Source organism: Channa argus, chromosome 18, assembly GCF_033026475.1.
Source record: "Channa argus isolate prfri chromosome 18, Channa argus male v1.0, whole genome shotgun sequence".
Lineage (NCBI taxonomy): Eukaryota > Metazoa > Chordata > Actinopteri > Anabantiformes > Channidae > Channa > Channa argus.
Window position 1 is genome coordinate 2,431,935 of NC_090214.1, and position 24,769 is coordinate 2,456,703.

The window sequence follows — 24,769 nt, forward strand, 5'->3', positions numbered from 1 at the left end:
TTCTGCTTCTTTCTCTTTCTCTCAAGCTGAAGAATAAGTTCATGAAAAAGATTCCTCGCGATGCAGAAGCATCAAACGTCCTGATTGGTGAGGTGGATTTTCTCGACAAACCTTTTGTCTCTTTTGTCCGTTTGGCTCAAGCCACAACTCTGGGAGGGCTCACTGAGGTCCCTGTGCCGACAAGGTGGGCGTCCCCAAAGTCTGTCTTTTTGTCTCTCTCCAGGTGTTTGCCCCCACATTGGTTAGGCTTTTAACCTTCTGTTCTGGCAGGTTTCTCTTCATCTTGCTGGGTCCTCCTGGCAAAACAAAGTCCTACAATGAGATTGGCCGAGCTATCGCCACACTCATGGTGGACGATGTAAGTGACTGTCTTCACCACATATGAGACTACACTCGTACGTGTTTTTAAAAATGGGTTTCTTTTGATTTTATTTCTTGGCAGCTTTTCAGTGATGTTGCCTACAAAGCAAGGGACCGTGAAGACCTGATTGCAGGTGTTGATGAGTTTCTGGATGAAGTGATTGTCCTCCCTCCAGGTGAATGGGACCCAAAAATACGCATTGAACCTCCCAAGAAGGTTCCATCAGCTGAAATGAGGCATGTTCTTTAACTAAACAAATGTTCATGTCTCCATGCCGTCCCAGACTCTTTTTGTTTGTTCCCCTTCAGGCAGAGCAAAGCAAATTTACAAACCCCATTTTCAGTAAAAACTAAAATCTGTGCTTTGTTAATTTGCTTGAACCTTTATCTGACAAATTACAAAGGAAAGATTTTCAGTGGTTTCTTTATAATTTTGGAAAAAGGAAAATTTAGAGTTTGATTTAAATTAAATCAAGATAAATAAACAGCATCCGGCTGTTAACTTGCTTTAAGCATTGATAGATACCTGTTGGTGACCTGTTGTTCTGCTGGCTTTAGCCATGCATGGTTTGCTTTATAAGATGATAAGTTTTGTGGGATCACATGTGGGCAGAAACGTAGATCTTAATAATTTTGTGCAGGATCTACTTGGGGAATAAATGTTCCCTTCAGCCCATGTAGGCATCACTGGTAAACCAGAACATCAAACTCACCACATTCATTGCCCACAGGCAGCATGAGCCATAGAGGGTTGAGGCATTGCTGCATTGGTGCTGTCAAAATGTAGGTAGGTTATGTGTGTCTCCAACATGTGTGAGAGAGGGACAGTAGACAATACACTTAAAGAAAAAAAGAAAAGGAAAAAAAAGAAAATTCTGAACAGCAATCAGGACATAATGGGATTTTTTTGACTGTGTTCATCAAAATGATGGTAAGCAAGAAAATCCAATGCGTCCTCTGACTGTACTGTGCACTTTTCCTGTCTGTAGTGAAACAGTTCATGGTAGATGTTTCAGATGTTGCTTCAAGGGCAGGATCAGAAGACATGTTTAAAACCTGTGTTATTAATAACACAATGTCATTTTACATTAAGTGTCTGGTGCCTGTGTCAGACTGAAGGCCATTTACATTCAATAAGACATTACATTGAATAAAAACAACTTTCCTAATTACCTGCATCTCAGGAAGTCTGTGCTGAACCTGAATGAGCTGGGTCAGATGAATGGCTCGGCTGGTGGCGCAGCAGGGGGCGAGGATGACGACCTTCCGGCTCCACATGAGCTTGGAGAGGAGCTGAAATTCACAGGGAGGTATGAGAGGACCAGCACGGACTAAATCATATATATCTTTATGTTCAGGTTATTTACTATGTTGTCAACTTTTTTAAATAGGTTCTGCGGTGGATTATGGCTGGACTTTAAAAGGAAGATCCCGTGGTACTGTAGTGATATCTATGATGGCTTCCATATCCAGTCCATTTCTGCCGTGGTCTTCATCTATCTGGGCTGCATTACCAATGCTATCACCTTTGGAGGACTGCTAGGCGATGCAACTGACAATTACCAGGTCTTTATACCGCTGCTTAAATACTGAACAAATCCACAAATGCTCCAGCTTAGACTTACATTGGACAAATGCCCGGCCCCCCTTTTTTTTTTTCCCCCCCTCAGGGTGTGATGGAGAGTTTCCTTGGCACTGCTTTAGCGGGAACGGTCTTTTGTTTGTTTAGTGGACAACCTCTCATCATCCTCAGTTCTACTGGGCCAATTCTCATCTTTGAAAAGCTGCTTTATGAATTCTGCATGTAAGACGCACACATGCTCGACCCTGCAGCCGTTTACAGCACAACCTGCCCCTATAAGAAGGGATGCAAACATTGTCTTTCAATTCAACACTGTGTTCACAGGAGCAACGAAGTGGACTACATGGAGCTGCGTCTGTGGATTGGCCTTCACTCGTGTTTCCAGTGTTTCCTGCTGGTACTCTGCGATGCCAGCTACATCATCAAGTACATGACCCGTTTCACAGAGGAGGGTTTCTCCAGCCTCATCTCTTTCATATTCATTTCTGATGCCATCAAGAAGATGGTGGGTAGTGATTTGTCAAATCAAACAGACAAAAACACAGTATGAAGTTATGTGCTGTTAAAAAACAAAACAAAAAAACATTGTTTTCCACAGGTGGGAACCTTAGACTATTACCCCATTAACCGTGGCTTCAAGCCCGACTATATAACAGCCTACAGATGTGAATGCGTCGCTCCAGACCAGGGTGAGTTTTCAAATTCTTTCTTTGTGTTTGAATTTGTCATTTGTCAATTTCTGATCAACATAACTGGTAAAATACCTGATTCCCATGTGTGCGTTAAAATTAAGCAGATATTTTCGTGAGATTAGATTAGATTGTTGGGTGTTTACTCTGTGATGACTTCTGTGTCTTGTCTGTTTCTGCCTCATTGTTGGATGCTGTCCGAAAAAGTGAGTATGCACAGACCTTGGTATTGACCCATGAGCAAAAAATAGCGATGGGGCTGGAATATGTAAAAACAATACGATCGTCACGGAGAGTGAAAACATGGAGAAACTTGTGTTGCTCGTGTTTCAGTCTCCTTTCCACTGTTGTGTCTTTTAGAATCTGCCCTGCGGTTGAATGGTTCAGCTCCACTCGCAGATGATAACATGACTCTGCTGGTAAGTGACAACAGATGGACGCTTCTGATTAACATCTCTAACTTTTTCCTGCTCCTGTTTGGGAAGCCACTTGTCAAAATTGCTCTAATTGAACTGGGCTGCATCTCCAGTTGCTTGGGTTTGTACTGTGTATATATATTATCATCTCACCAAGCAGCAGCTAAAGTTTGTAGCAATGAAACTTGGCCCATGTTTATAAAGTGTGTCATGGTAGGAAACCTGTCGTAACTTGCTAAAACTGACCCGTCGTATTTTTAGGATTATAAATTAACGGCCTTTAATAGCTTTATTTATGAGGTGTCTCCTCAGAAATAAATAAAAAAATCAATGCTAACTAACACTTTAAACCAAAAGTGTTAGTTAGTTGTTGGGAGTTCTGCCCAGACACGTATATTTTGGCTCATCAGAGCAGAGCTGATTAATGAGTCCTCCTCATTATGTCCAAGCAGGAAGCTAGAAGCATTTTTTTTTTTTTTACCCAAACTTACTTTTTCACAGTTGGTTCTTTTGTCAGGCCACTTATTGTTAGTTTCAGTGTAACTTTGGAGGCAAACTTCTTGTGTTTCCGTGTGTGTGTGAGTTGGATTCTTTTCCCTTCTCAACCAACGGGGAGGCATCACTCCACGTAGGGATCTCTCATTTCATCCAGCCGCTCCGCTCCGGTACTTTCCGTACCTGCAATCTTTTCTCATGCACAGATAGGCAATTAGAAACCCAGTGACAGGAACACGTGGAGGAGAACTCGGCATTTCTACAGTAGCAATGAACCTGGAAATGTCCGGCTTCTCTAACCCCCACCCTGATTACAGTAACCAGGTTTGGAGAAACCAGTCATGGTTGGGTTTCTTAAGTGCATGTAAACAGCCAGTGATTCTGAAAAGTCTGATAGGCACTGGTCTAGAAGTCATAAAGTAAGTGTGTAAGAGTTTTTATCACGATGACCATTGCACAACCGCTTTTACTTTGTTTCGTATTCTCCTTTCTTCTGTTATCGCCTGTTTTCTCTCGTTTGTGTCTGCTTCTTTTCCACCTCCTCACTTTTCCCTTCTGCACACTGCCTCCCATGTCTTCAACTGCCCATCCCACCCTGTCACCCCTCTTCATAGTTTAACCTAACAGACCTAGACTGGAGTCAGCTGAATAAGAAGGAGTGTGTGAAGTACGGCGGGACGTTGGTGGGCGGCTCCTGTAAGTATGTTCCTGACCTGGCCCTCATGTCCTTCATCCTCTTCTTTGGCACCTACTCCATGACCATTTCGCTCAAGAAGTTCAAGTTCAGCCGCTACTTCCCCACAAAGGTAAGACATCCTAACACTCAGCTCAGAGTAGCTTTAATGTTGTTCGCTGCCAAAAAATGTACCTGCATGTGAAAGGCTGGACTCTTTCAATGTAGGATCGAGGGAATGTTGATTAAAGCATGGAAGTAGTCACATTTAAAGACTAAGGCTGGTGATTTTCCTTATTTCTTGTCCAAAAAAGACCAAACCTCTCCAAGATTCGCAGTTGTTTTAGATCACGTCTCTAATGACTGGAGGAGGGAAGCTCATAAGCTATGTGCTTCCCTTTTCTGAGCTCGCAGGTATCAGCACTGGCTGCTGCTAAGACAGATGGATAATGTTTTTAAACGCCAAGACTGAGACCAAATTCCAAAATTGGCTTTAGCTTAGCGTAAAAAGTGACATTAATGCTTGCAAACATGCGACTGTGTATCTGGGATACTGTTGACATTTACAGGAAGGCTGCAGTGGATCAGTGGATAGCGTGGTTGCCCCTTGACCACAGAGTCAGCAGCTGGAGGCCATATGTCAAAGTGTCCCTCAACAAGACCCAGTGCCATCCAAATTGAGTCCCAGCTACTAAAGCAGCACAAGCAGTCAATTGTCGTGTAGACATGTGGGCTGCTGCACTGACCCCTTATGAGAGAAACTGAAAGGCAAAGAATAATGTAGGCGTTCATAATCTATATATAATGCTTATATTTGCTAAACCTGCCAGTGCCATAAATGCAACACGCTGAAAATAGTCCCCAGCAAATTACAGTGACCAGCTTCAGTTTCTGAACACGACTGCTCATTTTTTTTTTAAAAATGCGACTTGGTGGCATTTTCAGAGATTTGCATCTGAGAGGAGCAGTTGTGTGTTTGGCTGTTATCGTGATGTGTTGACCTGTAGAACAACAGCAGCATTTTCTGTTAAAGCTCCCAGTCGCCTCGTTCCTTCCTTCTCATCCAGACCGTGACCCTTAACCCTCCCTTTGCTGTCTCCTTGAATGTGCCCCAGCTTCGTACCATGATCAGTGACTTTGCTATCATCATTACTATCCTGGTCTTCTGTGGACTGGACTACCTGCTGCAGCTGGACACCCCCAAACTGCACGTGCCCACTGAGATCAAGGTCCACTTTTCCCTCCGCATCTCTCTCCTCATTCCTGTGTTTTTATGTCGCTGCTCCAAAGTATTTCTTTCCTTTGAAAAAAAGTTTTTCTACATCTTAAGTATTTTATGTTTTGTGTGAATTTATCAATTTAATGATTCTTTTACAGATTATATATCTTCTTTTTTCTCCTGTCTTCCTGTGCTCATTGCTGTCCCCTTTTTCATGTGTCTCCTGTCCTTACTGTCATACTACACATTTGTGTTTGTCAACCATTTGTCCTGGTGTGTGTCTGTGTGTGTGTGTGTTTGGACATGTAGCTGAGGAAGTTAATCAGTGATTTTGCCATCTTCATGTCAATCATGTCCTTTGTGGGTCTGGATATATTGATGGGGTTAGACACACCCAAACTAATCGTTCCGACTGAGTTCAAGGTATTTGATGTGTCCTTTGCTTAAATATAATCATCCTTCTTTGCATGTTCGTAGAGGTGGGAAACAGTGCAGTACATCTACTGATGTTGTCTCTCAAACTATTTTTATTCAAGTCTTTCAGTCTGAACGTGGAAGAGATGCATTTGTTTTTGTTGTAATGCAGTATTTTCTAATACGGCTTTTACTTCAGTAAATTATCTGTCCACTCTTTCCACCACTGCATGTTTCTGTGTTTTAGTACCACTTTCACTGTTGTAGAGCATGTGAAGCACGAATACAGTGGTCTGTTCACCTGCACGCCCTTGTTACACTCACGTGCTTAATTTGTTGCGTGTGTTTTTGTGTGCGATCAGCCGACGCGTTCTGACCGCGGCTGGTTGGTGATGCCGTTTGGTAAGAACCCCTGGTGGTGGCACGTGGCCAGCTTTGTTCCCGCTCTCCTCGTCACCATCCTCATCTTCATGGACCAGCAGATCAGTGCTGTCATAGTCAACCGCAAGGAAAACAAACTAAAGGTGTGTGAATGATCCGAATAAAAAAAAAATGGACAGTGTGTCTTTACTTAATGTGTAACATAACTAGTGTTGCACCTGACGGTTATTTTTTTGGTCAAATAATGAATTGATTCTTTTTTCAATTAATCCATAGATAATTTCCCCACTAAGCTGTATTTTTATTTTTCACTTAATAGAACAATTACAATTTACCAAAAATAACACATTTTAATTCATCAATATAATTTGAACAATAATGCACATAAATGCCATTAAACTTCAGCTTGACTTCTCTACATTAAAATATCTATCTGCTTCCAGCTGAAAAATGCCTCCAGATGACATCACTTGGTGGAGCCTTCAGTTCAGATGATGTCATCTTGTTGCTCACACTTTTGAGCTTGTAATCATGATCAACCTGGTTCTCCAGAGCTCCTCTAGATGACATCATCTGAACTCCTCCGGGTGATGCCATATGGAGGAGCAGAGAAATATTATTATTTTTAACTTAACACTATACTAACTTTAACCCTTTAGTTTGACAATTAGTAGTAATATTATTAATAAGCATTAGTATTAATTAGATAATATTAATGCTTTTCCACATAATAGCATACAGTTAAACTTTATTAAAAAGATCATACACATATACATATACATGCATTGTGGATTATTCCGTGAAAGAAAACGTATTTTGTATAAAAACAGAAGATGCTAGTATTTATCAAAAGCATAATGTGGTTATGACTAGAGGTGATATTTCAAAAAAACCAAATCCATACCAAGCAACTGCATTATTATATAAAAAGCTAGTTTTGTTGTTATCCTTGATGTAAACCACAAATATTGACTGGAAGTGTATTTTATAGAACAAATTTCTACTCCAGAAAATCAGTTTAGTCTGAACACTGCATTGTATTTTCCCGGAAAGTTCCACTCCAGTCATTGTATACACTTACAGAAAGGCTGTGGCTACCACCTGGACCTGCTCTGGGTGGGGATACTGATGGCTGCGTGCTCCTTCATGGGTCTGCCCTGGTACGTAGCAGCCACTGTCATTTCCATTGCACACATTGAGTCTCTGAAGATGGAGAGTGAGACGAGTGCCCCCGGGGAGCAACCGCAGTTCCTGGGAGTCAGGTAAGGACTCTTTAAAAGATCATCTCCACCTGGGATTTACTTCCTGTTCGCGTGCTTTCAGCTGCATATTTCTTTGTGTGTATGTGTGTGAGAGAGAGAGTAAGTGAAATTCATTCATATCTTCATAATTCCAGAGAGCAGAGGTTGACTGGGACTCTGGTGTTTGTTCTGACTGGACTCTCAGTCTTCCTGGCTCCTGTCCTCCAGGTCCGTTGGAAACAAAAAGTATATATATAATTGTGATTTATTATTATTTGTTTAGGTTACACTGACCTTTGTCCTGTTTAATGCAGTACATTCCCATGCCAGTCCTGTATGGAGTGTTCCTCTACATGGGAGTGGCTTCACTGAGTGGTATCCAGGTAGATTACTGTATGTTCATATTTGCATATTTTACTCCATGGAAATTGTAACGGTACTTTCAATTATTGCATCTATAAGACATCAGGAAACACTGACATTTATAAGCCTGTTTGGCCCTCGATGTGATGTGATTCTGCACAACATGGTCTTTGTTCAAACAAGTCCATAACACGCAGAGAATCCATTTACTATAATGCAAAGCGCTGGACAGCAGCGAATTCTCACATTTGAAAACTTCGAACTATCAAATGTTTCAAAATGTAACTGGCTTCAATTGTCACCAGAAAGCAAAAAAGAAAAAATATAACAAACAGGTTAGTTGTTCAAAAAGTATACCTGCAACAAAAACATCTGCGAGAAATGGGCGGTTAGGGATTCAGTGTCTTGCCCAGAGACACTTCGACATATAGCCGGGACCGGGGATCAAACCACTGACCCTGTGGTCTGTGGACTACTGCCTTAGCAACTGAGCTACTGATTGTTAGAACAAAAGTTTTGCTTTAACAAATCCAATGTGCAGAAACCCAAACACAATGGCAAGACAGAGATAGATGCAGGATACTTTTACCTGTGAATGTACTTAGAGGCTCATAAATGTTTTTTTGATTGACTAATTGTCTTGTTTCAAACCAGTTCTCTAATAATTCATGTTATGTTTGCAGAGACTGAGAACAATAAACACCAGAGAATATATTTTCTGTCTCCGCTGCAGTTCTGGGAGCGTATCAAGCTGTATCTGATGCCAGCCAAACACCAGCCAGACTTCTCCTTCCTGCGCCACGTTCCTCTGAGACGCGTCCATCTTTTCACTCTCGTCCAGATCGTCTGTCTGGCTGTCCTCTGGATCCTCAAGTCCACGTTCCTCGCCATCATCTTCCCAGTGATGGTGAGTGTGTTGCATGAAGATATTAAACTAGATATGAAACATCAGACATTATCGAACAACCAAACCATTGGCCAAGACACCACATTGATCAGAGGTCAGAGGTCAGGGGAAAGTGGAGCTGTGCTAGGAGCAAAAACCAGACCTGTAAAATGGCTGTTTGTACAGAATAGACTTCATCAAGCTTTGTATTAGGTGGAAAACGCTCGCAGGACACAATTCAGGTGTCTGTTACTGTTAGTGTTGGGCACTTTGCTTATAAAACTACACAAATGAAGAATGGGGACTGTTCCCTGCATATGGTTCTCTCCGATTCAACACCTAGAGGAAATTGATTCAAGTTGCTTTATTTTTCCCTCGAGTAGAACATCAGGCAGCGAGTCTGCAGCAAAGTACAGATATTAAATGAAGCTCTAGTAACCTAGGATTTTTGACAGCAACATTCTAGACCACAAAAGTGCATACTATGTTTAGAGTCCACACAGAGAGTCCAAACAGACCTTTCTTACAGGAAAACAAACTTTAAGTAACAGATTGACACTTTACAAAATATGTTTATTGCTTTGTTTCTGGGCTGACTGGTATCTGTCTTCTCATCAAACTATTTCTTTATACTGCATTAATCTGTGTAGCTTTTCTGCTTGGTTTGTTCAGTAATTGACATCTGGTAAATGCAATCAAAGCCCTTTACACTGCTTCTTATTCACCCAGTCACAATCACACACACACTCACACACCGGTGGGGGAGCTTCTATGCAGCTGGCCAACACTCACCGGGAGCCACTAAGTTGGGGTTCACTGTCTTGCTTTAGGACACTTTAACGTGACCGGATGAGCTGGGGAACCCATCAACAACTGCGAGATTGGTGGACAACCGCTCTACGCCAGTTGCCCCTTTGGTGTTTTTGTATTTCTAAAACTTAATTTGAACAACAGCGAAAATCTAAATGTTGCTGACCGGTTAAATCTTTTCCAGCAGCTTGAATCCAGGCTTCGATTTATTTTGGCTCCCGTCTGTCGAGCATTAACTGTCTTTCTGCTGCGTGTAGATTCTGGGGCTGATGGTTGTACGGAAGCTCCTGGACCTGATGTTCTCACAACACGACTTGGCCTGGCTGGACGACATCCTACCAGACAAAGACAAGAAGAAGAAAGAGGATGAGAAGAAGAAAAAGAAAGTGAAGAAGGTGGCTGAGACGGAGAGCGATGAGGAGGTGAGTGACATATCGGCAAAGGTGATTAAACATTGAGGTCATATGGTGACAGATCCTGCCATTATTTAAATGTGTGTCATCCATCTGTTGTCGTTCCTGAGTTTGTTTTCTCTGACTAATACTGTATGTTTCTCCTCTCTGTCCCACAGTGTTGCTGAAAAGGCACTGTATAACACTTACTATAGTCTTTTTGTCTGTCTGTCCTCCTTTTCATAGATCTCCCACTGTGTCCCTAGTTTTCAGAGACACTTGTTCAGTCTCTATTCAGTCCTCATCCAAACAGAACTGAAATTGCACCCTTGCATTAGTGTGATGTTGTTCACTGATGACTCATTAAAGGATAAGGCTGGTGCACATTGTGCACGAGAGACCAAAGCCAACAACAAGTGTTAAGGCTTGGTCCCACTGAGCAGCACAGTTTGTGTAGTTTTTTTGGGGTCAGTCATCCGTCTTTTGTTCCCTCACACATCACCATCATTGAGATGGCGTATTTTTGGCTAAAGCTGCAAAATTCATCATGAAACAGTTTTACCCTCAGTGTGAGAACGTGGACTTAAGGGAACCAGCTGTTGTGTGATTTTAAATACACAATGTAACCATCCTTATCCTTTAAGATCCCACTTTGTCCTGCATGCCCACCCTCTTCCTGTTTCTGCCCCTTAGCCCAACAGCTCTGCCCCTCCGTCAGTGAAGATTCCTATGGAGGCCATAGGGCCAGTCACAGAAGCAGACTCCGCCCATGTTAACCCCCCCACCCAGAACCAAACCTCTGATTGTGAGTACACCAACCGTTTCTCCCCCCTTGTCTTGTTATTTTGATGCTATTTATTGACTGTGACAGATTGAGTGCTAATAGATGTTCTGATAGGCTGCATGCGGCCACAGTGTTCTTGTGTGTGTGTGTGTATATATACATATATATATGTGTATATGTATGTGTATATGATAGTTCTTTACGTGTGTTTGTGTAGAAGTAGTTTTTGTAGTATTGTGGTCATTTGTGTCAGAGCAGAACAGGCTGTTTTTTTTACTGGTTTTTTTATTTGCTGGGTTAATTAGACATTTTCCTTTTACTTAATGTATAAATGGTTTTGTCAGAATCTCGTACATACAGTTAACTGAGATGATTTTGTATATTGATTAAATATATAACAAAAAACTCACATCAATATAGTTATAAAAAGTTTTTTTTTTTAAACAAATTATAAGTCAGAATACAAGAAGAACAAATGACTGGTATTTTAGTGTGAAATAAACCAAACATCACAACTATGAATAGGGACAATCCGACACAATTAACGTCTTTAGAGTCAGTATTAATAAGGCTCTGACTTTCCTCAGATTTCATACGGAAAATTCCAAATAATCACAATGTTGCTGTGCCTGTAAACATATCCGCTGGTTGGTAGTTAATGTTGTCCGGAGCGTCACATTAGTGTGAAGCTCCTGCATCAGATGAAGTGTGTTGACACGTATCATGTCTTTGTGTCTGTTTGTGTTGCACTGTTTACACACCTGTGTATTGTTGTCTTGTTTTGTGCGTCTGCTCTTTTTGTGTCTGTGTGTTTTCTTACAGGAGAGCAGCCCGTACTCGACAGTCACATGTGATCAAAACGACCTCGACCACAGGTACCGTGTGCTTAAACTACACCTGCCCCACAGTGATGTGATTTACTCCCCCGACACACGCAGATGGAGAAACACATACACACTGTTCACTTCTCTGCTGCTGCATCACTTGCACTTGTGTGTGTGTGTGTGTGTGTGTTGAATGGTAATTTAAGGTGTTTTTGAGCATAGATGTTAATAGCTTACATTGATTTTACATTGCCAGCTTGTACAGTAGAGATCAAATTAAATATTTCAGTGCATTTGCATAGAAAGTACTGTGTAAAATGCAGGAGAGCATCTTAAAATATGCTATATGTTTTACATAATCTATGTAAAAAGACTAACCTGCTTTTTATTAACATTATAGCTTTGAGGAAAAAAAAAATCTGACATTAACTGAGGCATTTTAAACAGTGATGTGTAAAATACAGGGCTGAAATTAGACTATGAGAAATAAAATGTTTAAAATTAATACATGCAATTACAACAACCTTGGCTGGTTACAGGGAGGTAGTGTGCACAGCATCCAGCCGCCCCACTGCTGCATCTCACAGCTCTAAAGCATCACACTAGTGTTTGAATGTGTTCGTAGGTCAGAACAAAAGTTTGCATCCCCTTTATATTGAATTGTCAAAACAGAATATTTCATCAACATAATTTTTAATGCACGTGAGTGTCCCTGGGCAAGACGGGTAACCCCGAACTGTGCTTACATTCAAATGGCATGTCAGGGGATGCAAACTGGGCACTGACCGTTCTGCAGCTATGCAGCAAGCTGTGATGCTCAGTGAGTGGTGACCGGCAACGTCAGCTCTGCCCATGGTGACTGCGAATGTGGTAACCATGGTGAGTTTGTCTAATTTGCCATGGATACACAAAAACAAAAGCTGTCTGCACGTTATTGATTTGTCACATAACTTTTCTCTGACTTTGCTGTTGTCGAAAACAAATTTCACTCCTTTGTCAGTACCATCAGTAGCAAGCGTCCACACCTATGCCTGTAAGAATAATAATAAAAAAATGTCCCTTGACAGCTAATTCGAAGTAGATAAAATGCGATTCATTTATTATTAATTGCAATTAACTATGCACACAGTTAAAATTTTAACCAATTAACAGCCCCAAAGTTTTTGCTGCTCATGAAAACTGTTGGTGAGCAGTCATTTCAGATACATATGTGTCATCTTAGATATGAGCTCAGCCAACATCGATTTGACACGAGACGCAACAGCTCATCGGAGCCCGCGAGGGTCTGTAAAACACAAACGGCATTTTCAGTAAAACGCCTCTAAACTCTGATTACGAACAGAACAACAACCTTTATCATCGAGCTACCAGGCTGTTATTAATAATGTGGCTGCTGTTTCAACGTATCAACAGGTTTTCCCAACAGTTGGGGCAGCAGGACGCTGTGGACACTGACCGCGATTGACACACAAATCATTTGAAACCCGGTCACTTTTCTCTCGTCTGCTAATTGCCAGTTTATTAGGTACACCTGTTTAATAAAGAAATCCTGCTTCATTAGGAGATGAATGCTTTTAGTGTGCTTCTGATTTACACGTATGATCATTTTGTAGGCTGTCGTTTGTCCTGCTGTTGAATTGGATTGTGTTACACTAAGAGTTGCGTCTAATATTTTGTGCAGCTTATTAATATCTATGCTACAGGATTTTGGTTGTTTCTTTTTACAAACTTGTGTTCTGCCTTTTAAATTTTGCTTCAGTTGCTCTATTTGGTTCAGTGAGAGCCAGTTCATACTGGACAATACAGGATCATTTTTAATACTATTTCAGTTTGAGTGATCACTTATTACTTACCGGAGCTTTAACTGGCCAAATTAGTCAAGTGGAGAATTACTGTTGCTGTCGCTTTAGTGCCTCTATAAGATGACTTCAACTTAAAATTACAAACTCAAACTACCAAAGTCTCATATTAGTTTCCGATACTGTATGAGTCTATGACCTGGACAGTGAACAAGTGGTTTCGTTCATTTATTAACTTCTTACATCTTAACTGGGGAGTTTCTTTCCTAATGTGCTTCCTATTTAGGAGCATTATGTAATATTGAAGCGCGTGTTCACCAAAACAATGGTCGAAACTATGACATATATTTGAGAACTCAACTTTGATAAATTAACATCTGCAATGTACTGTTCTCTATTGTCTTGTTGTTGCCTAACTTAAGACTGACTGGATGTGAAGACAAACAGTAAAATATTCTACTTTTTTGTGCTGCAGCCTGCTACTATTTCCTTCTTAGGTGTCTCCCCACATTATTTTCTCTTCTCATACAAAAGCCTTTTATCCGATCATCCGCCTCAGTTTTAGTTTTTTTGTTTTCATGTAACACGCAGCACCTCCAATGATGCCAGACAGTTAAACACAGTGTCAACTTTTAAACAACTGCCTCACGTACAGTGTAAGAGGATGAAACTTAAAACTCCTCAGTTTGTGTAATTGTCTGTTTGTACAGTAAACTCAGTTGCCAGTTTATTAGGTACAAAATCACATGTCAGATGTGGTGAATCTTGTAAGATTATTAAGGAAGGAGGAAGTAACAAGTAAAAGTACTTGAGTACTCGACTTTTTCCATTATATGTCACTTTACACTTAAGACTACGTCTTAAGCACTCGGTCTGATTGGACATTCACTCTATTTACATTAAAATGCTGGAACTAATTGATAAACTTTTTGATGATGATGATAATGAAAAATCAAGTCTATAATGACAGATTGCGTTTTTACTTGTAACAGTACAATGGATAATGTATACCATACTATTTATACTTCTACATACATCCTCCCAGTACTTCCTTCATTTTTCATTTGGTCACGCATTCGAAATAAATATAGTGGTAACATTAGAATTACAGTATAACACATTATAGCTTTCTGAAATATAGTATAAATAGAAAGTTAAATATATCAGGTACAGTCTCTTTCTTTCTTGTATTCAGAGGTGAAAGAAGTACACAAACTCAAAAGACCCTTAAAAGTTTAAACACTTCCCTACGATAACTTTCTCCACTACAAGTAGAACTATCACTTCAAATTCTCAAATTAAAATATTTTACGCTCTGACATAATTTTAAATTATGCTATTTTACACAGTATTGAGTTTGATACTGTATATAATGTGAAAGTCGGTGCACACGTGAACGGTTCTTTTAAGTAAATAAGATCTTTGGGGCAGGACAAAAACAGCACCTGGTAAAAGTGGAGTTTATTAGTTTATTATTTTAAATGGCTACTACTATTTGCAAACTACTGCTGGTCATATAAATGTGGTATAAAGTAGAAGATTTCCCTCTGGATTGTAGTGTAGTACTGTAACACATTAATACACCAAAAAATTATAAAGCAGTGATATCATATTCACTGATGCGAATTGAGAAATTCTACATAAAGTGTACTTTTACCTTTGTAGTACTTTGAATTAATACTTAATTCTTCACAACATTTGGAACAATGGGCTTTTACTTTTAACATATCTTCACTGTGTTTTTGCTAATTTTATTCACATTTAGTCATTTGCCAGATGCTTTTATCGTTCAATTAAATGATCTGAGTACTTCTTTCCCCACCGACTACATGTTCCTCTAACTTATATTTAAGTATAGTACATGAGGCTGTAGTTTTTTAGCACCTCTGGTTGTATTTAATATTAAGTGCAGAATTTAATAACCGCACAGTTCCACAGTGAGCCTGCAGTTGAAGTGACAGTTTCCTACAGGCTGCATTAGCTTTGGGGAAGTGAACCTAATAAACTAGCTACTGAGCGTCTGTCTGAGATGGAAAGTCAAAGTGTAACGTAGCCGGTTCCACCGCTGTCCCCCAGCATCACTCTGCACCTGAAGATCTCCTGCCCCCCCTCACCTCTCCACTCCCAGACGAGCCTCTCCCTCGGAGAAGAACCGTCGCACCCGCCACCTCGCCAGCCGGTCCCCAAGGTCAGCGTCAAGCTGGAGTCGGACAGCGAGGAGTCTGTCTTCTGCCCCCAGCAGCAGCACAGGCTTTACCCTCCTGACGACAGGCCGCCGCCTGAAACACACAGAGCTTTTTACAGAAAGCTGCACCCTCACTTTGGCCATTCCTGTGCTGAGACCATTTTGTAAAGGCAACCTCCCCGCGCACACAGAGGGAAGGTGCAAGGTGTTGCGTACGGATAATAACCGTGGTGTAAAGGCTGAACTGCAGCCTAATGGGCCCACAGAAAGTGCTCTTCACGCTTTGATCTTTCTCAGGTGTAACTCCTGACCTACAACTATCTGACCCTCAGGTTGTGTCTGTGCACTGGCAGAGCACAGAGACACTTCCAGCTTCCTGTAGTGACACTAACAGAAAGAAACAACCAAAATGTGTTAATACTAAATGTATGATCCCACACAGACACTGTATTAGACATCAGTATTGCTGATCGCCATTTGTTCATCTTTTGCCTTTTTGTTTTCTCTTGAATGATACAGGACATGTGCATTGTGGATGTAAAGCCCTGAAAATGTAATAAAACAACCATGAGTCAATTTGTGATTCCATTGGTCCCAAAGTCATTAAAACGTGTAGACGTTTACAGCACCATGAAAGAAATAGACTCAAATGCTAAACAAAATATACCTCGTGACTTTCCAGCACAACAGTAAACTAAATTTCCCCCTAACATTTCTAAATAAATTGGTTAATTAGGAAAATGTTGGTTTAGAATTCTGACAAAATGAATTCATTATGGCTTTATTGGCTGTCTGGGAAAATGTATTGGCTCTGATGCTCTTTCATAAAGGTCAGACTGTGCTTACACTTAAAGTCGTCTTTTTCCCAATGTGGTAAAGCTCATTTTACGTCTCAGTAACGAACCAAAGATCAGTGGGGATAGTAACAAGGTACATTTACTCAAGCATGTGCCATGTAAAGGTACTTTACACGTCACTAAATTTCATTGGGAAAAAAAATGCTATTCCACTATAATGAGGATACTTTAAGGTTGGTACACAAAGATTAGACTACACAACTGTAAATACTTAAAATTACCTGACTCCAATTCCAAGCTCCTACGTTAATGATTTAACATAAAAATAACCATAACCAGTGCTTTAAATAATTAAAACAAAGAACTCGTAACGCGTTTACGACAAATCTTTGTTTCAATGATTAAACAGATAAATTAGCAAGTGTCACTGTTTACACACCAAAAACCTAAAAGTATTGTTTCACTCTATAATCCACATATTAATATTCTAGAAAAGCGTCTACAACTCAAGTCAAATTGCTGCTGCAACAGTTTGTCCATTAAGTGAAACCAAATTAACACTTTGATAACAGGTTTATAAAAACTTGAGCAAAAATGCTTGATGCATTACCTGGTTTTAACTTTTAAGAGCCGTTTTTGCTTTAGTTTCCCCAAAGACATTTTAAAGTGTCACGTTGCAATGCAGACAATTCATGGATTAAAACTGAGAAAACTGAGGAAGGAAATAAAATTTGCAGATGCTCTTCTGAACTAAAAACAGAACAAGGTTTAAGTGAGAAGCAATTTTATTAGTTCAGTTAAACACTGCACAGATGCTCAGTTCTTAAAGTCACAATGTCAATATTTCACGTTTCAAAAGATCAACGTTATGAATCTTACCAAACTATGAATTTAACAAAAAAAAAAAAAAAGGTTTTCACAAGTCATCTCCCGTTTTATCTGGAAACCATTTAAATGTTACCAAGCGAGGCAAAACACAAAGTGAAACTATTAGAAGCAAATTTCTGGAATGCTCTCTTTATTGAAACTTTAAAATTGGAATGGCTGCTAAGTGAATTATTAGCAGGAATAAACTGAGTATGATAAACATTTGAGCAGAAGCTGCTTAGTTTCCTCCACGGAGACGGAGCACAAGATGGAGGGTGGACTCCTTCTGGATGTTGTAGTCCGAGAGGGTGCGGCCATCTTCTAGCTGCTTCCCAGCAAAGATGAGACGCTGCTGGTCTGGAGGGATGCCTTCTTTGTCCTGGATCTTAGCCTTGACGTTCTCAATGGTGTCACTGGGCTCAACCTCCAGGGTGATTGTCTTCCCAGTCAGGGTCTTCACGAAGATCTGCATGCCTCCCCTCAGACGCAAGACCAGGTGGAGGGTGGACTCTTTCTGGATGTTGTAGTCCGAGAGGGTGCGGCCATCTTCCAGCTGCTTCCCAGCAAAGATGAGACGCTGCTGGTCTGGAGGGATGCCCTCTTTGTCCTGGATCTTAGCCTTGACGTTCTCAATGGTGTCACTGGGTTCCACCTCCAGGGTGATTGTCTTCCCAGTCAGGGTCTTCACAAAGATCTGCATGCCTCCCCTCAGACGCAAGACCAGGTGGAGGGTGGACTCCTTCTGGATGTTGTAGTCTGAGAGGGTGCGGCCATCTTCCAGCTGCTTCCCAGCAAAGATGAGACGCTGCTGGTCTGGAGGGATGCCCTCTTTGTCCTGGATCTTAGCCTTGACATTCTCAATGGTGTCACTGGGCTCAACCTCTAAAGTGATGGTCTTACCAGTCAGGGTCTTCACAAAGATCTGCATCTTGACACTGTTGAGAGAAAATATTCAAATGGTAGAAAACTAAAAGTCCTTTATAAGGAGTCAGAATTCTAGAAATGAGTCATTCAGATAATTTTTCTCCATTTAATCAAAAGGACAGCCAAAAGAAAAAAGCATTTTGTTTCTGAAAAATCTGACTTATAAAGCGAAGGCATTGTATTTATTGCATTGTACACTTTGTTCTCAGTTTTAATTTGTCATCAAGTGAAATGAGTTCGTTTCAGTGTAGAGAGCAGTTGCACCCTTACAAGGCAAATCCGGCCAGAGATCAAGCTTTTCAATTCCAATTTAAGAGAAGTGCTGACAAAACCCGGAAGACTTTCCCATCGTGACACAGAAGTGTCAACTACGAACCACAAACTGTCTTTATGTCTGAGGGGAAACAAAACGTCTCATTTATTATCCAACTAGTTTGATGACTTCGTGTTTAACCAGAAGGACAAACGGTTGCAGCCGTGACTCAACTTGCCACGTCACGCTTGGTCGCTAACGGAAAGTGTCATTTTATTGACCAGCGTCTTCTCGAAGCTTTGGCAAACAAGAGCTCCGTCCTTCCTACTGGAAAGGGGACGAACATGCCAAAGGCAAAATCTGCTCCGTTACTCAGCCAAATTCCCCGGACGTTTCCTCATTTGTGGCCGAAGACCGAACTAGCTGACAGTTAGCGAAGCCGAATAACTAGCAAACGCAGAGTAGAGGCGTTGGGCGATTTTGTAAAGTCACCGTATACATTAGTAGTCGCCGAGGTCGCTTCAATAAGTAACAAATGTCGTTACTCGGAGAAATTCTACCGAGAAGCAACGCAGAGGAAATAAAAGCTGAACTTCTCACAGCTCATTTCGGAGCCGTTGGGCCCCGGCTGCTAGGTAGCAACAAAACGGGCGACGTAACGCTAAATGTCTGCTCACTCGACACTAAACTACCCTCAAACCTCATTTTAAAATACCTAACGGCATATGTTTAAACAAAAGCTGGCACACAGTCATAATTATTACCATTTTAAAAAGTCAGAACTTACAAGCAAATTGTTCCACCGGTGTTTGAAACGCTCCGCACGAAATCCAGTCAGCCGTATGAAACCCAAACGGCGACGGAGTTGTATTTATAGACAGCGAGCCCGATATTCTTCCGCTGCTCCACCCTGTGGAACTAGAACAACGTTTAGTGCTGAAAGACAAGATTGGAATCAATGGAAGAAATGTGTTCTTTGTAAAACACACACACATAAACAGGGTTATTTTTTCATGGGAGAATATGGATTGGTTTTATAAGAAGGAGGAAAGTAAAAACAAAATGATTATCGGCCTTCGCGGATGGATACGTTGCCCTGAGCAAAACAATAAAGTACAAGGAGGAAGTAGTCAGATCACTTACAGTAAGTTACGCTGAAAAATACCTTACATAAAAGGTACATTCCAGAAAATATACTAATATGCATCATCAACTGTATACATGCCAGTTTTTTTTCAGGACCCCGCATGCCAGCAAGTACTTTAGACCTGAAATGACTTGTGCAATTATTCAATTGTTAGAAAATGCTTCAGGGAAAACAAAACAATTTAATGAAAACTATTGAAGAAAAAAAATGAGATTTATAGATAATGAATATTATTGTTGGCTGTAGCCTTACAACTCTTGTGTAATGTAATCACACCACCCTGCCTGAGGTTTACGGTGTTAATTACCTGATAGAGGGAACAATGAAAGCAAGCTGTGTAAAATAGCAGGAATATCATTAGTCTAAAGCCAAATTGTTTCATTGTGACATAATACATAGTTCAGCCTTTAGTGTCTGATTCTGTCCATCGGTCTGTTATTAGTGTTTTTTCATTTGTTTAAGACTGAAAACCAGGTCAATGTGAATTTTGCATTTCCTAATCTCTAAAACTTAGAAGTGTTTATTCTTACATTTAAAAAAATTTTTTTTTCTTTTTTTTTTGCCATTTTGGAATCATTTGCAAAACAGAACAACACAGCTATGTATGTTGCGAGCACTGCACCCGGAAGAGCAGCTTCAGCAGTTAACATTTCATTACGACACAGCTGTTTCAACTTTAGTATCCAGTTTGATAAATGTGTGTATGTGTTTATGTGCAGTTCAGCATGGAGGACGCCTTTCCCTGCGGATCCAGTAAGCTCCACTTGAGGAGATCCACCATGGCAGATGTGTGGCTCAAACTCGCAGATGCTGTAAAGGGACATTTAACGCACCTTGTGGGTTTCCCTTGCAAACAGGCCACGCGTTGCGTTTTTAATCAGTACTACTCACTGCAATCATTGAGCATATTCTAATGGTTCCCTGCAGAGAACTTTCTCTCATGCTTTGTTCTATTCCGGCAGTATATAGAGGTAAATGTGTGAAGTTATTTGTGTTTTGCATGTTGTGCAACTCCATAAGAGAAAATAATTATTTTTTTCATTCACTCACAAATGCACTCATGTTTTCAAAACGATGACAATGCAAAACTACTGCTGCACCTACTGGCTTAACCTTTTGATCACCCTACAGCAGGTGCATTTGCAGCCAGACATAATGTTGGTGCATTATATAAGCTGCGGTCTTGAGCCATGTTCTTTTTATTTTTTACCCAGTTTCGCTCACCTTTTGGCAAATTGGCACCATTAAAAGTAGCTTTTCTTGTTGTCAGCTTACCTGCACATAGCTGGCATTGCAGGTGGATTTATGGGGAATGATTAAAAATGCACATCGGAATTACAATATCCTAAGGAAGGGTAACTTACATTAATTCTGATTATGATTCTAAAGTTGTGACAACCTTTAAGCCGCTGAGGTAAAAGCATTCAGCCAAACAAAATGTACTATTATCTTCATCTAATCACACATTTGCTGCATCTATTTCCTCAGTGGGAAATCAGATCAATGGGTCTGATCTGATTTTAATATTAATGAGGTGTTTGTGTTGCTGCACTCATTACAAATTGTACTGGATAATAGCATCAAGTAAATGCTTCAAATGGAGACATAAATATAATGTATTTCTGGCTCTGTAAATGCCTTTGGTTCATTAAACTTGTGTGGGCAGCGCTCCTCAGAAGGTTTAATATCATCAAGCATTTGGTTAAAAGCTTCTCAACAGTTGAATTAACCGCAGCAGGAAAGCCTCTGGAAATTGGCATCATAGCAGGAAGCATTATCTTCTTATTAGCATTCACGATGGCAACAGAAGGAATCATTAGGACATTAAAATGTGTTGGAGGTAGGGAAACGCTGTGGGGCAGGATTTGCCTCCCACCCATCAGAGGATCTTCGCAAGAGAAAAGAACTCGGTGGAGAAAAAAAGCAGCTCGTCAGAGTGGATGGAAGGCAAAACTGCACACGCACTGGTGAAAAGGGAGTTTGTACTTCAAAGGAACTTTTCATAGCGATGATGTAGATTAAAGTTGTTTTTATGCTGATGTTGGAATTGTGTTGTGCTGAGAAAACCAGCCGGCCCGGTTGAGAGGTCGCAAGATGATTAACAGGAAATTCTGTTTAAAAAAATAATTACACGGGGAAAAAAAATGTGTATTACTGGTTGGTGTTTGAAGAAATTCAAATAAAACGCTGGAAAAACACACCGTGGCTGGATTTGACAGGTGGCCACGTGTAGGAGCTAAACATATATTTATACATCTGTTATAAATCTGAAGCTTTTCTGTGGGCTGTCACGCACACACTAAATACACTGGGTAATTATGATGCAACAGCTAACAGCAAACTAATATCCACCCATCCATTATTCTTTAAGCACTTATGCTGCATAGGGTCACGGGGGGCTGCAGACTATCCCAGCTGTCATTGGACAAGAGATGAGCCAGGAGAGATTTCCAGTCTCTCTCAGGCCCAACACAGAGACAGACAGACAACCATTCACACTTACAATCACATCTACAGGATATTTGGAGTCACAGATTAACCTAACATGCACGTCGTTGGACCGTGGGAGGAAACCGGAGGAAAGTCACGCAAACACACTGAGAACGTGTAAAGTCCACACAAAAACCGGTGGATTCAAAACATGAATAATTTCTTTCTTCACTGAAAATAGCCTTCTAGAGCAGCATTCTAGAGGTGGGGGAGGAGGGTGGGCCACATTTTGCATCTGCAGCTCAAACCAAACCTGACACAGTTGAGTTTGTGCTGTTTGTCATCTATTATAGATTGTTGTCAGGCATTTAAGTAGAAGTAACATATCCACTATAGGCTCATCAATCTTAGCCTTTACTAGCACTACGGACTAGTGACTTATGAAAACCACTTGATGGGTTTAACTTGAGGAGAAAACTGGGATGGAGGGAAGTATAACACTGTCTAACTTTTCTGTAATGCATATAAAAAAATCTGGCCCACATTTAATTCCCCTAAAAACTGAAAAGTGATGCAAAAGAACTCACCCGAATGCCTCAATATTTAGAAACAACCTTTTGAATTTTTTTTTTTATTCAAGTTTTACCATTTATTTAGGGAAACTGTTAACATTTGTCTTCTCATAATGAAAATGTACATCGATCAATTCGGCATAAAACGTCACATGTACAGTACATCAAAATACATCATCTGGTGAGTTGAGAGCTTGTGCTCAGCAGTCGGGAAACTACAGCTACACTATTCACATCGCCACCTCCATGTCTGCAACAATGCATGGTTTCTCCTTTTTAATCCTCAGCCGGTCCAGACCTGGGGACGCAGAGGCCAATCTATGACAGACATCAGTCGAACCATAAGTGAAAAAATAAGATAAAAGTACTGCACCTGATGTGAAATCCAAGATTGAAATACCACTCTACCACAGCTAAAGCCAGAAATGGAGCGGCTGAAGTTAAAAGGCCTGAAAGTGTCTACAGACAGGAGGGAGTTCAGGGACAGGAGACCGAAGACAGAAGACAGGAAGCTGCTGACCTTTACGTCCTTCCTGTTATGATCATTTGGTGGCAAGATAATGTGAAACATGAGTGTGAATGTTAACAGGACCTAAAATCCACCTCCCCTGTTCTAACTGCCAAAGAACCCAGAGACTCTTAAAGTTGTAATTCAGAAGATGTTGGCACCTGTTGGTACTGTGGTAACAGACATGCAGCAAAGACGGAGGACAGTCGACCTCTGTTGTGGACCTCAGCAGAAAAGGAGCCTTAAGACAAAGACAGTGAAGGGATGAGGTTGAATGGTTATAGTAACGGAAAGCCATTGGTCAAACCCAGAAACGCTCCAAAAAGACTTGGGTCCACAAAAAGCTGTCAACCTTTTGTCGAAGATAAAGTCCTGTCAGCAGTCTGTGATCTTTGCAGCCAGGTTCCTCTCTGTGGAACTGGAATTTCTGGTGAATTCTGAGCCAACATACAGCACACAATGACTATTTTGAGTGAATAAACTCTGCTGCACTCTTCATCAGGATAAAACATTTCTGTGGGCAGCTTGAGCAGATATTCAACAGATACAAAACAGACGAGAGGCTGTGGTATTAAATAAGTGCTGTAACACAATGGTTCCCAAACCTGGTCCTCAGGGACCCCTTGCCTTGCTTGCTGATAACCTGGAACTGGTGTGATTGGTCAATCTGAAGCTGGAAGATACAATCCTTTATGTGGGTTGGGTGGGGGAGGACTACGCAAACTGGTGGCCTCCACATTCTGACTGACTGAACATACCTGATCCAGGTGGACATCAGTGAATAGGACAGTAGTTGGGTAGGGTTGGGATCAGCAGACAGCACAAACCCCAAAGGCCTGTTGCTCGTCACGCAACAGTCCACTGTTACTTCTCCATCACTTTGCATCATACGTAAAAATGTTTCAATGAGGAAAATAATGAAAAGGACGGTGTCCTGTTTCGTACTTGCATTTTGGACGAACCACCACAGTCATCGCTCACCTTGTCTACAAATACATTTCATATCCTGTGGACTCCTGTGGGCATTTTGGCTGGAATAAAAACCAGCCAAAATGCCCCTAATTAAAAGCAGTAAAAAAAATTATATGGAACCAAAAACACTGGATTACAAGGAGAGAATTTATGAAAAGTGAAAATCTTCAGTTTTATAACTTTAACTGTCTGTGACACATTCCAGGATTCTCTCAGTCAATTACTTACACATGAGACATTTGACTAAAATACTTAAAAAAGTGCTTAAATCCCCTCCTTCCACATTCCTCATGCTGTGTCCTGTCCCTGGCTTTTTTCCCCTTCTCCCCTCCCTAACTTCATTTTGTCCACCTTTATGTCTAAAACCTCATCTTTGTCACCATGTTTGACGTCACTGGAGGACATTTACCTCCCTCCTCCATATTTGTTAAATCTCTGGGGAACGCACTGGTTTCATCATGGCCCCGTCTATCTTCTCTCTTGCCCTAGTTTTCTTTCATTTTTCTCATCATGTCTGTCACACCGGAGGAGAGAACGGGATCAGTCACTGCGTCTCCTGACAGAAGGGGCTCGACATCATCTATTTGTATTTACAGTGCCTCCTCCCAGGTGGAGAAGGATGGAGGAGCGTTAGGACGGGGGCGGTCGGTCTTGGTTCAAAAATGTCTTTCGTGAAGCTTCTCATATTGATACTTCATATTCACGAGTGTCCTGCTGAAAGACAAATGGAGGAGACAGAGGTAGTTTTAGTCATGAGTGTGCCCCTGTCACTGAAAACCATTGCAC

General features: G+C 40.9%; 3 protein-coding genes across 8 annotated transcripts in view; 1 reads left to right on the top strand and 2 right to left on the bottom strand.

The window, feature by feature from the left end:
• Positions 1-16,394, top strand: part of slc4a5b (solute carrier family 4 member 5b) — a 29,115-nt gene extending 12,721 nt beyond the window's left edge. The window contains exons 9-28 of the mRNA XM_067483662.1: positions 27-184; positions 271-358; positions 443-601; positions 1,549-1,670; positions 1,752-1,926; positions 2,031-2,164; positions 2,267-2,447; positions 2,541-2,631; positions 2,992-3,050; positions 4,157-4,348; positions 5,331-5,444; positions 5,744-5,857; positions 6,211-6,372; positions 7,313-7,491; positions 7,626-7,698; positions 7,785-7,853; positions 8,567-8,740; positions 9,787-9,951; positions 11,528-11,580; positions 15,405-16,394. Of these exons, the coding sequence (XP_067339763.1) occupies positions 27-184; positions 271-358; positions 443-601; positions 1,549-1,670; positions 1,752-1,926; positions 2,031-2,164; positions 2,267-2,447; positions 2,541-2,631; positions 2,992-3,050; positions 4,157-4,348; positions 5,331-5,444; positions 5,744-5,857; positions 6,211-6,372; positions 7,313-7,491; positions 7,626-7,698; positions 7,785-7,853; positions 8,567-8,740; positions 9,787-9,951; positions 11,528-11,580; positions 15,405-15,681 (2,739 nt within the window). The 3' untranslated portion in view covers positions 15,682-16,394. The remainder of the gene's footprint in view (positions 1-26; positions 185-270; positions 359-442; positions 602-1,548; positions 1,671-1,751; positions 1,927-2,030; positions 2,165-2,266; positions 2,448-2,540; positions 2,632-2,991; positions 3,051-4,156; positions 4,349-5,330; positions 5,445-5,743; positions 5,858-6,210; positions 6,373-7,312; positions 7,492-7,625; positions 7,699-7,784; positions 7,854-8,566; positions 8,741-9,786; positions 9,952-11,527; positions 11,581-15,404) is intronic.
• Positions 6,961-24,769, bottom strand: part of LOC137103370 (seizure 6-like protein) — a 73,076-nt gene continuing 55,267 nt past the window's right edge. For 2 of the 6 annotated variants that reach the window (XM_067483660.1, XM_067483655.1), the window contains 4 exons: positions 19,142-24,697; positions 15,443-15,607; positions 9,696-9,864; positions 6,961-8,767 (listed from right to left, as the gene is read on the bottom strand). In XM_067483660.1, the coding sequence (XP_067339761.1) occupies positions 24,665-24,697 (33 nt within the window). In that variant the 3' untranslated portion in view covers positions 6,961-8,767; positions 9,696-9,864; positions 15,443-15,607; positions 19,142-24,664. The remainder of the gene's footprint in view (positions 8,768-9,695; positions 9,865-15,442; positions 15,608-19,141; positions 24,698-24,769) is intronic. The other 4 variants (XM_067483658.1, XM_067483656.1, XM_067483657.1 and 1 more) reach the window with 4 other exon arrangements.
• LOC137103372 (polyubiquitin-B) lies at positions 17,078-19,273 on the bottom strand. Its single transcript, XM_067483661.1, has 2 exons — positions 19,142-19,273; positions 17,078-18,112 (listed from the first exon to the last, which is right to left on the bottom strand). The coding sequence occupies exon 2, from the start codon at positions 18,103-18,105 to the stop codon at positions 17,416-17,418; it is 690 nt and encodes a 229-aa protein (XP_067339762.1). The 5' UTR covers positions 18,106-18,112; positions 19,142-19,273; the 3' UTR covers positions 17,078-17,415.

Coding starts and splice junctions, on each gene's coding strand:
- LOC137103372 (XM_067483661.1), bottom strand. CDS start 18,105: ATGCAGATCTTTGTGAAGACCCTGACTGGTAAGACCATCACTTTAGAG.